The sequence below is a fragment of the Epinephelus fuscoguttatus genome, linkage group LG4 (genome assembly GCF_011397635.1).
Source record: "Epinephelus fuscoguttatus linkage group LG4, E.fuscoguttatus.final_Chr_v1".
Lineage (NCBI taxonomy): Eukaryota > Metazoa > Chordata > Actinopteri > Perciformes > Serranidae > Epinephelus > Epinephelus fuscoguttatus.
Window position 1 is genome coordinate 5,741,643 of NC_064755.1, and position 12,375 is coordinate 5,754,017.

Here is a 12,375-nt window from a genome sequence, read left to right on the forward strand (position 1 = left end):
CCTGTAGATATCTTAACTTCACCACATGTAAAATCCTCTTTTCCATGACATATAGTACAGTTCTTAGACACATATTTATCTAAGACAGTCTAAATTCTGCTGAGTAAACACAACTGTTTGGTCAGACTAAATTGGTTTACGTAAGTTTTAACACTTAGGAAGAACAACTTGATTTTGATTATCATTTTTAAACTGCAAGAACTTCACAAAATCAAGTAAATACATCAAAATATAAAGTAAACTTAACAATTAGATATCAAGTTAACATGACTTAGGGCGTCAGTGGCTTAGTGGTAGAGCAGGCGCCCCATGTACAAGGCTGTTGCCGCAGCGGCCCGGGTTCAAATCCAGCCTGTGGCCCTTTGCTGCATGTCACACCCTCTCTCTCTCTCTCCCCCCCTTTCACGCTTACCTGTCCTGTCCAATAAAGGCAAAATGCCCTAAAAAATATCTTAAATTAAAAAAAACATGACTTAAGACTAATAATAAATATATTTACTTTCTTTTATCATGGAATTTGGTTTCCTAGATTTTTTTGAAGTAAGATCAACTTGTCAGATTTTAGAGTGTGAAGCATCGCTGCTCTTGAAATAAATGGAGTGTAGAGTACTGAGGAAAACAGGCAGATACTGCAAACGGCACATTTCTTTTTCTACCTGGCAGGCGTCTTTCCCTCCTTTCTCTGGCCCGGCACACAGAACTGTCATGGCTTGCTGAGGCCTCGCTGGTCTCTGCTTAAGAACTGAACTTTTGACAGTCTGGAGGACATTTTTACATTTGGCTGGGTCCACCAAGTCTAACTGGACCTCTCTCAGCACTGCAGGAAGACGACCCTCTGGGGAAACAGTAGAATAGAATCAGAGAAAATAAAAGCTCAGGCCAGCTTCAACAGTATTTGGTGGGAGCGAGAGACCTACTTACTTTCCTTCATCCTGCCCCATCCACCCACAATACAGCTGGTTTCAGGTGGGATGCTCTCATTAGGCAAAGGCAGACATATTGGCTTGACACGGGCTCCTGGTGGAAAAATCCAGTCAAATCGCCAGTAAAAATGTGCATTTCTGCAAATCATGAATACATTACATTTGCACATAGTATGTATCATATTAAGGTTTTTAAAGTGATGTAGTATATGAGCTGACTTTGCAGACCAGTATTCAAGAACAAAAAAACAACTAAAGTAGTTGTGATTTAGGGAGCCATTGCTTTGTCTCCAGCAGCTTATACAGCCTGTCGCTGTTTTAACATCTCCTTTTAGGCACCAAACGTGTGTTTTGTAGCAACCTGTTGCTGTTTTACCAGCGGCTTTTTAGGCATGAAATAATGTTTTGGAGTGACCGATCGTTTAACCAGCGACTTCTAAGCATCACACTTGGCTGTTTTATAGCAACCCAGTGCTGTTTTACTTTGACTTTTTAGGCACCAAATGTCTGTGTTTTGTAGCATCCTGTCACTGTTTTATCAGCAGCGTTTTAGACACCAAATGTATGTGTTTTGTAGCATCCTGTCACTGTTTTATCAGCAGCTTTTTAGACACCAAATGTCTGTGTTTTGTAGCATCCTGTCACTGTTTTACCAGCAACTTTTAGGCACAAACGTGTGTGTTTTGTAGCATCCTGTCACTGTTTTATCAGCAGCTTTTGAGACACCAAATGTCTGTGTTTTGTAGCATCCTGTCTCTGTTTTATCAGCAGCTTTTTAGACACCAAATGTCTGTGTTTTGTAGCATCCTGTCACTGTTTTACCAGCAATTTTTAGGCACCAAATGTCTGTGTTTTGTAGCATCCTGTCACTGTTTTATCAGCAGCTTTTTAGACACCATATGTCTGTGTTTTGTAGCATCCTGTCACTGTTTTACCAGCAACTTTTAGGCACAAACGTGTGTGTTTTGTAGCAACCTGTGGCTGTTTTACCAGAGGCTTTTTGGGTACCAAATATCTGTGTTTTGTAGCAACCCATAGCTGTTTTTCTAGCAGCTTTTTAGGCACCAAATGTGTTTTGTAACTTGTCGCTGTTTTATCAGCGGAATTTTAGGCACCAAATGTGAGTGTTTAGTAGCATCCTGACACAGTTTTACCAGCAACCTCTAGTCACAAACGTGTTGTTGTTGAAATGTAAAGTTTCAACACAAAGTCAAACGTATTTGCTAACAATGTGCACATAAAACATCTTTGTGGTTTGCAGAAACCTGCATGGCCAACATTTTTTCTGCCGATTGGGTTGAAAAAAATGACATAGCAACAAAACATGATCAGGGCTACAATAACTATCCTAATTGTCAAAATGGTAACATGCCCAGTAGAATGTGCTGATCTAACTCCACCAGAGCTATGTCATAGCTCATAGGCAAAGCATGATGATACTTCTCATGGAGTGAGACAGACTTAATGAGAAGGACCTGCTCCTCTTCATCATCTACTCTCTGGTCAAACTCTCCCACCACCACTCTCACACCACTGAGAAACTCTCTAAACAGAGAAGAAAAGTACAATCTATTGTTAAATTCAGACAGCGTCATCAGCATGCAGCTCAAGAATAAGCACATGTGCTTTAAACTGTAGCACAAAGAGGTAATGGCGTACAAAAGTAAGTGATAACAGTACTTTGAGAGTGATGCAAAGCAGTGTGCAGCGGTCATTATCCAGCGATCAGTCAGGATGGCCCCTCCACAGAAATGAGAGCCTCTGTTTTGTAGGGAAACCTGAGAAAAGATAACACAAGCTTGACAGAATTTCAACATTTATACAACTAAAAAAAGACACATACAGATGTAAACCTGATGCAAGAGAACTATCTGTGTGTAACTGATTTATTATTTGACGCAACTGTTTTTCTCTCACTTCAGCATCAGTGGGTATAATGACACCTTACTCACTAAAACCTTTTTCACAAATGGGTGCTTTTCTGACAAAAGCAGTAGAACTGGAACAGCAGCAGCTTACTTTTTGTTATATTTGCTGAAACTGTCATTACATTCAGACAGCAATACACAAAAAAATTATCTAAAAAGTCATGTAAATCCTCGTTGCAGTACGTCTAATGGCATTTGCAAGAATCCGCAATGACTGAGGGAAAACAACCAGTCAGAGGAGTCTCTAATGCAGCTGTCAGTCACATCAATCACAGCTCCTGGACTATACTGGGCAGCGCTGATATGAACCCAGATTCTGGATTATTACTGATTAATGGGAAAATGAGCCAAATGTTGTCTTGACATTGGCTAAGGCATTGGCTATATTAAGGAGTGCCACAACCAGGTGTGGCAATTACCCTTAGGACACCTTAATGGACAACAAATTCTCACTATGTCCTTGTCACATATTGACTTTACGGTCATGGACTTTCCACGTCCACATATGACGTACAAAGTACCCTGGGTGCGTTGGTTTTTGACATTCTGGAACACTGTGTCAAGTTCTCGTCTTTCAAGATACATTTCCGTTTTCACAGGAAATTTAATCTTTACATACAGTCTCTTTTAAAATATGTTGGAATTGACTTTTTTTTTTCCTTCAACAAACACGTGGTTAGGTTTAGGAAATAAGAACAGGGTTTGGCTTTAGAATCTTACAGGATGCAAACACTGCTCTCTCAAGTAAAAGTCTGTTTGTTGGACCCATCCACCACCCCTCCCGCCTGCCCCACTTGGACTTTCGCAGCCTTAATTTTCATCCTTGTCCTGCTGTATTTCCTCCTGACACAACCTAGTGCCGTTGAACTATAATGGCAACCAGCCGTGTATCATGCCAATGTAATAGGCCGCCTTTTTTCATTGGTTTCTGATGCCACAAGTCACTGCCCAAGCGCCAGATTTCGACGACTTCGGAGTGAGACCGTCCTCTGATGGCGAACAGTGGCACTGCTGCCTAGTTTGATAGTTTGACCACAGTTCACGAGCAGTGACTGACATGATTGACAGCTGTGCTAGACTCCTCTGCTCTGATTTGTTGTTTTCATTCATATGTGGCGGATATTTGCAAATGCCATTAATAGAACTACAAGGAAGTGGAGATGTAGAGACAGTTTCAGCAAATATAACAAAGAGTTATTTGTATGAAAGTTACCGACTACACCTTTAAAGAAACTAACATTCAGTCCCTCTGATGTAAACAATTACAGACATGTCTATCTTCTTCTATGTCTTTTTAAAATACTGGAGCATGTCTTCACTTAACTCTCTGCACATTTCCACCAGACCAACCCTCTTGACCCAATAAAATAGAAAAATTTAAAAAAAAAAATTTAAATAAAATAAAATGTAAAATAAAACAAAATAATTGTATCCACATCACCAACTATCACAAAATAATTACCATGTTTTTTATATTATCTGTGTAGCCATAGTGTTTAAACTGAGTGCAACTACTGCTGCAACATTTTCATGCATCTAAATGTCTATTTAGAGTACTTCATATGACAGTAGAGAGAGAGAGAAGTCTTTAGATATAACAGTGATGATTCAGAAGGTACGTAAATAATCAACACTATGCTTAACACATAGTGGCTGGTTGCTCTTTCTGTGGTGCACAGGAACTAAAAGCATGGTGGTAAATAGAAGAAGTGGTTAGTGTGCATGAGCTCAACAGACACAGTAACCAAACCTTCAAAATGCTAAAAATGTCACTGTGTATTCTCAAAGATGAGCAACAACAGCACAGCCAATGACTGCTAAGCAAAACAGCAACTAAAACATGTTTAAGAAGAAGAAGTGTAGACTACTGACTAGCCATGGATGTGATCCGTGTGTGGCCTGGGCCCCTCCAACCACCCTCAGAGAGTAAACCATTGGGCTCTGCACCTGAGGCATTCCACACTTTGAACCTGACAGACAGGATGAAATCTCTTCAGTTCCCACATTCATTCTGTTTAGTTTCTTGACTTCATCATAATGTCCGTTAAAGACAATTAAGCTCTCTTCCTGTTTGGTATCCACTGTATTACTCACCTGTTTGAGCAGCATTGATGCCAGTGTTTAGCCAAAACCAGAGAAAGAGCAGAGCAGCAGTGGTCCTCATCACTGACACACACATCGGGAATGGGTGTTACTTGGAAAAGAAACTGGTTAACAGACCTGAGTGTGTTTGAGGGGATACTCAGTAACAAGCCACTAAAATCTTGCAGTAGGTGGTTGCGTTCAAACGTCACAACAAAATGAACTGCAATAGTCTACTGAGTGAAAGTGTCTCTCAAGGTCAACCATGTGGTGTGTGGAGTTTTGTTCCTACCGCAACACAAACAGTGCAGCTGCTGTAAAACATTCAAAGAGAAACAGCCATAAAATGCAGACAAAGATTCAGGGGAGGCTCGCTGTTACTGTTGCATGTGAACACACATGCTGACGTAGGTACAGATGGAGGACAGGAGAAGAAATAAAATTTCATATGAAATTGTGTTTGCCTTCTCTGTGCATTTGGCTTCCTTTCTCAGTTTGAAAAAAGATGGGGGAACATTTTGATTTCCATTCCAGAGAAGAATTTCATTGTTAATGCTTTTTGCTTTCATGTGTGAGGTTTACAGCAGACTGTCTCCCTGAGTCAGAGAGCTCATTGTCAAAGCCTGACCTTTGAGGCCAGATGGGATTCAGGAAATGGGAGCCTGTACCACATTCATTTTATGATTGAACTTCTGTGTATCTGCGTAAAGAGAACAGCATGAGTCAGATGTGTGACCGAAGCAGTTAAAAAGTTTTAGAAAAGCTTGGGTTTCAGTGCTTTGTTTTCTGTCACAACTACAGTTTTTATCAACGCACACATCCTACTTGGAACAAATCTGACAGCAGCTCTGTGGGAAGCAGTGGTGTGACATCTTGCCAGAAGGATAAAATGTTACCTTTACAGTATGTTGACAGTTAGCAAGCTGCATCTGCAAATGTCTAAGAAGAGGCAGGATAGATATGAGGTGCAGAGGAGTACAGAGAGTTGATTCTTCTTTTTCAACACCAAAAAATAGACAAACTCCTGCGACTGTTTGTTAGTTGGAGCATGAGATGGTCGAGGGACAGCCCAGTCGACAGAGGAAAATGTTGACATGATATGTTTCTGCAAACCACCAATATGTTACATTTGTAGGCCATATTTCATACATATCATATCATATCATATCATATCATTTTGGCGAGCTGTCTGTTTTTTAGCAAACCTGTACTGTTTCCAGTAGATTTTAAGCCTCCACGTCTAAGTGTTTTTTGAGCGTACTGTCACCATATTTCCAGCTGCCTTTTAGCCACCAAATATGTTTTTTTAGTGATCCATCGCTACATTTCCAGTGACTTTTTAGCCACCAAAGCTATCTGTTTTTAAACAAACCTGTGCTGTGTTTGCAGTGGCCTTTAGCCACCAGATCTGGGTATTTTTCTTAGCAACCTGTTGCAGATGGTAATGGTGGCTTTGGATAGATGGATAGATAGATAGATAGATAGATAGATAGATAGATAGATAGATAGATAGATAGATAGATAGATAGATAGATAGATAGATAGATAGATCAAAATGGGATTTTCTGTGTCAAGTTTTAGAAAATGTACCATAGTGACATTCCTCAAATGTAAAGCTACATTACAGTGATTGATTCTTTTGTCCACTTGGGGGCAGCAGAACAAGCTGTAAACACAACACTGACATATTCACCTTACACAGTCATTTGATCCATTGTAAATATAAAAAGACTGATAGACATGGCTTTAAGTGTCTTTGCTGTAAATATTTGCTTTGTTTCTCTGCTCATACTTACCTTCCACTTCTACCCACGATTGTTTTTGATTGCATCACTTCCTGAGTGGCAGTTGCAACTCACCAGACAGTAAATCTAAAAGCTCTCACAAACTAGATCTAGATGGAATTACAATTGTGATGGCAATAAAGTAACATTATGGACAGCTATGGATACAAAAATAACCTGGAGTATAACTGTAAGTGCTAAAAAGCTCTCTCATTAACAGTACAGACGATCAAAGAGAGCATGTGGGAGTGTGTGTGTGTGTGTGTGTGTGTGTGTGTGTGTGTGTGTGTGTGTGTGTGATTTCTGTCTCTGGGCTCCCACTCTAAGCCCCGTAAGCCCCTGGTTCCTGTTTATGCAGCCCAGCGGCTCAGGCCCCACTGGGTGTGCGTGGCTGGTTGTGACTCAGCGCTTGGCATGGTTGCTGGGCCACAGTTGCCATGTGGCTGTTGCCAGGTGTTGCAGAGGAGAAAATAAAATACTGAGGACTCCTTGTCACTGTAGGACTGTTTTCAGCGTCTGATGCCACATATTGAATGGAAACATGAAGAGTGGCCAGATGTCAGCAGATCACTCAGTCAAGAATAACTGCCTATTGTTTACTGTGCTATTTTTTTTTGTTTTTGTCTATGTAAAGCTCAGCTCAGTCGCCAGAAGACAACGTTGGCACAGTTTGTTTCTGCAAACCACAAATATGTTACATTTGCACATTTCATATGTTTCATATTAACGTTTCTATACTGATGTAGTATATGAGCTGACTTTGTCACGAGGAGGTGGAGGGGATGGTGGATGGCATGACACCTAGGCGAGAGACCTGCCAAGCTGCAGACCAGTTTGAGACAAACAACAAACTTTCGATCGATCTTTTTTACCTTATCTTACATCATTGCCTTTCCAGCAGGGATTGTGCTAACCCTAACCCTAATGATTTTTTTTCTTAACCATAACCAAGTGCTTTTTGAGCCTAAACCTAACCACACGTTAACCACAGCGTTGTTGAAATGCAAAGTTTTAATGGACCCACTACATAATGATGTGCAAATGCAATGTATCTGTTTTGAAACTAATTGCCTCACTGGGGACAAATAAAGCAATTGATTGATTGATTGATTGATTGATTGCAGAAGGTTACTGTGTCTACATTTTTTTCTGGTGATTGGGTTGGTAAAGCTGCACAGAGGACCTGTAAATCATATTCAGAAAGGTCGTTCCTGATACATTACTCAGATCAGTGTCAGAGCATTTGTCTTTAGCTTCACTAGAGCATCAGAGTTATGAAGCCATTTAATATCCATGAATTCTTTAAGTAAAGCCAGAAGCAGGCAAAGCATTTTATCAGTGTTCTTCATTGTTAGAGTCTATTGATTTGAGCTGGACAGATGTCTAAAAGCAGTTGCTGTGTGTGTCATTATATAGACAACAGTAAGATAAAGGATCAGACTTGGACAAAATTCTCCTGTTTGTTCTTGTCCCTCGTGTGTGTGTGTGTGTGTGTGTGTGTGTGTGTGTGTGTGTGTGTCCTAGCAGAAGCTTGCTCTGTGGCAAGGTGAAGTGGTGTTCTAGGACAAGCTGCTTTTGAGCAACTTGGGTTTCCTGGTCCTGAGAGCACAGAAGCCCCTTTTTGCCAAGAAGAGAAAAGTAAGAAAAATGAAAAGTAAGGCAGAATAAAGAATAAAAAAAATAGTCATGATACCCAAAGATTTTGACTTGGTAGGTCATAGTCAGAATGATAAAACAATGCGTCAGATCCATACTAAAAATGAATGTATGGACCAAAGCCAAAAATGGTGTGTGCCAAAAAATATTCAACAAATTCCACAATATGGCTTCCACCTCACCATCTGCATGGCCAATTTCCCATCTCCAAAATGTTGGTAAGCATGGGTCAAAGTTTCTCCTGTCAACTCTGTTTTTATACATCACAAGTTTGGCTTGGGAAGAGGTGTACGCCTCTTTCAGACCTCATTTGGTGCATAAGCAATGTTTATAAATGAGACCTCAGATCAGAAATGCAACTTTGTAACCCGTCTGGGATGTTAAGTCAACTTTCTGACTTTTTTTTTTTATTTCAAAGTGATCCTCCAATAAAAAATGTCTTTTGCTTGTTGTCACTTCACTGTGCTGTTTAAGCTTCACTGTGCAGAATAATGTATGTGAAGTGTTTGCCAGAAGGATGATTTCACATTTATCTGCTGAAGAATGAAACCTCCTCTGTGTTCATCTTAAATCTGAGCTTAACAAGTGCATCTATGCACATGACTGTGACATCACAAATGGAGACCAATCATGGTCCAATGACGCCTTCAGTGCACATACAATTAGATTTGACTTTAGAGATGTCATTTTAAAGGGGACCCATTATGCTTTTCTGTATTTTGTGTCCTATTACAATGGTGGATGTTCATATCAAACATGGCCAAAGTCTCGAATAATGTAGTAAGCGTATGTAGTAATACCTGTGAGCTGTTAGGTTTGATAAGCAGATAAGCTCTATTGTCAAAACGAGCTTCTCCCAGCTAAGACTATTAGCAAAAGTAAAGGCATATCTCCCCCGAAATTATTTTGAGAAAGTTATTCACACCTTTGTTACATCACGCCTAGACTACTGTAACGCTTTGTTTGTTGGTCTTGACCAGTCAGCACTGCGACATTTACAGATAGTCCAAAATGCAGCCGCCCACCTGCTGACTGGAAAGAAACAGCATGATCACATTAGTCCTGTCCTTGCATCGTTGCACTGGCTGCCCGTTAATTTTAGGATCCAGTTCAAAGTTTCATTAATTGTTTTTAAGTGTTTAAATGCTCTGGCACCGTCTTATTTATCAGAGCTTGTACAGCCTCACAGTACTTCTAGAGCACTTAGGTCGTCAAACCAGCTGCTCCTGGCAGTACCTCGGTCCAGACTCTCTACTCGTGGGGACAGAGCCTTCTCAGTGGTGGCCCCAAAGCTGTGGAACAGCCTACCTTTCCAGGTTAGAGCTGCACAGTCTGTTGAGCACTTTAAAACATTACTGAAAACCCATCTTTTCTCCTTGGCGTTCAGTCCCAACTAGGCAAGAATCCTTGGCTTTTACTCTTTTATTTCCTTTTTAATTCTAATTTTAGTTTTTTAAATTGAGCTCTTACTATTTCCTGTTTTCTTGTTTTATTTATTATGATATTTGTGTAAGATTATTTTATATTTCAATAACTGTACAGCACTTTGGTCACCTGAGGTTGTTTTTAAATGTGCTTTATAAATAAAGTTTGACTTGACTTGACTTGAGCTAGAACCTCAGGTTTTATTACTGTTCTGAACACTGTTTCCAAGATTTCTTTTCTGCTCTGGCTACAGTATGACATCATTGTGTACTGGATTTCTTTATATGGTCATTTACTCCAAGCACACTGCTGTATATAATGCGTAGCCTACACTGCTACATGTAGCTACATGCTAACGTCTGGGAAACATGGAAACCTGATATTGTAAATTTTGCCCTGATTTAGGATCATATTCCTGCTGGAATATGTCCCGTTTTGTTTAGAAGCTTTGATTGGTAATTCTTCCTGGTAGAAAGTGCAGCTATTCTGCAATGAAGGTGCAGAGATGTGGAAATATGTAAGACCCAGAAATGCCAATTAGAGCAGACTGGGCTTTTTTAGGAGGGGGGCTTAAAGAGACTGGTGCTAAGACAAAGTGTCTAAGACAGGGTTAATACAGGTGCTCCAGCACAGACAGTATGAGGACATTAAAATGTTTTTTTGACTATTAAAGCTTGAAAACATGTTCTAGTAGAAACCTGGTAAAAAAAAATGTATGAACCTCTTTTAGTTTTATCTGAGTAATCAAGTTAATTTATTTGTTTTTTTGTAACCACTAATAATAGTGCAGGATTGTGGGTGTGCTGGTGCCTATCCCCACTGTTATTGGGCAAGAGGCAGGGTACACCCCGACAGGTCACCAGAATATTACAGGGCTGGCACATAGAGACAGACAACCATTCACACCTATGGGCAATTTAGAGTAACCAGTTAACCTAACCTGCATGTCTTTGGATTGTGGGAGGAAGCCGGATTACCTGAAGGAAACTCACGCTGACACATGGAGAACGTGCAAATTCCATACAGAAGGGCCCCAGCCAGCTGGTGGATTCCCGAACCCTCTTGCTGTGACACGACGGTGCTAACCACTGCACCACTGTACTGCCGCTGGTAATCAAACTGTTTTGAGGAAAAATCATATAAGATACATACTAGAGACCATTTTGCGATAAGATCACTCCAGCCACAATAGAGTAATTCACGATGTAAAAAAAAAAAAAAAAATGTCAGGGGACCAGTGGGGACCTAAGGCCCCTTCCCTATTTCCAACCCCTCTACTTCTGCCTCCCCTGCACATACCACATCCAATTTCAAACTCTGTCCTCATTTTGATCTCAACTACATACCTGTCAAGTTTTGTGAGCAAGGTGTGTAAAGCTGGAGGACCAATAGCTCCTCTCCTACTTCCTTGCCCTCTACACCCACACACCCACCCCACAATAGGTGTTACAGGAACACGTTTTGCCCTCATGACACACGTACACACACATCCCAAAACATGTCTAAAGAGGATCTTAATTTAGTATATAATAACTTTGACTTATGATGAATATATAACTATACTTTTTCCCCTGCTGACAGAATGGTCTTCCATGAGTGTGATGCATCTTTCTACTTGTACGGTATATTTGTTGTGCCATTTCCATACTCACCTATCCTTTCCTATCAATAGTGGTACTCTTTGATCCCATCACCTTCGCATTTATGTGATATTATGTATTTTTTACATTGCATATACTGCATTCGTTTTCTTTCTTTTACTTTTTTACTTCTGAAGTTATTTTATATTTCACTTTTTTATACATCATATGTTCTAATTGAGCTGAGGTTGTATTTGTTTGTACAGAACAAATCCAGTGATGGATGGTGACAAAGTAGGAAACTCATGTTCTCTAAAATGAGATTTGATGGCAGTCGTCCTCAAAGTCTTCACTTACAGTGAGAAACCTCTCCACTGCGAAACAATATCCAGACACACTCTCCAGCGTCAGATCGCTTAGCAACCGGAGTCAAGTGAGGGCAACAGATCAGACACAACAGCATTTATGTGAGCCAGTAATCATATTACCTGCCCCTGTCTGGGCATACACAGTCACACATCAACTGATCTTTCACAGTAATTGTGTTACATGTAATAACCTTTTTTAACAAACTTCACCCAACCCCACTCACAAATACAAGTTTTAAGCTTAACATCAGTATGATGTGCAGAGGTCAAAGGTCACCATGGCACGGCACTGATGTCCTCAGCCCCCTGTGTTTCTAGAAATGAAAATTGAGCCCTCTGAAACAAGGACGGGCCAATCCTTTCATTCATGGAGTCGAGTATAATCCTGAATGGCAGCATTAAATCTTAATGGAGCTGTTCAATAGCTTCCACTTTAGTCCCGCTTCCTGATACAGTGTGTGAAGTGGAGGACATATCTGTTACGCACCACAGGAATCAGGTCAGCTGGACAGATTGAAACTGATGGATTATTTGTTTCACTGTCAATCATGCTGTTATTCCCCCGTTGAGCCTTGGATAGTGACGACTTTTCTACTCAAACCAAAGTCATGAGAAATAAAACATCTTAA

General features: G+C 40.4%; 1 protein-coding gene across 2 annotated transcripts in view; it reads right to left on the minus strand.

The window, feature by feature from the left end:
* LOC125887534 (ovochymase-2) overlaps nt 1-5,101 on the minus strand; it is a 28,030-nt gene extending 22,929 nt beyond the window's left edge. Inside the window, exons 1-6 of one of the 2 annotated variants that reach the window (XM_049574436.1) lie at nt 4,946-5,101; nt 4,724-4,821; nt 2,604-2,701; nt 2,296-2,468; nt 922-1,017; nt 657-835 (exon numbers count right to left, since the gene is read on the minus strand). In XM_049574436.1, the coding sequence (XP_049430393.1) occupies nt 657-835; nt 922-1,017; nt 2,296-2,468; nt 2,604-2,701; nt 4,724-4,821; nt 4,946-5,030 (729 nt within the window). In that variant the 5' untranslated portion in view covers nt 5,031-5,101. Of the gene's footprint in view, nt 1-656; nt 836-921; nt 1,018-2,295; nt 2,469-2,603; nt 2,702-4,723; nt 4,822-4,945 lie in introns of those variants that run through there. The other variant, XM_049574437.1, reaches the window with a different exon arrangement.
* Between the last annotated feature and the right edge of the window lie 7,274 nt (nt 5,102-12,375).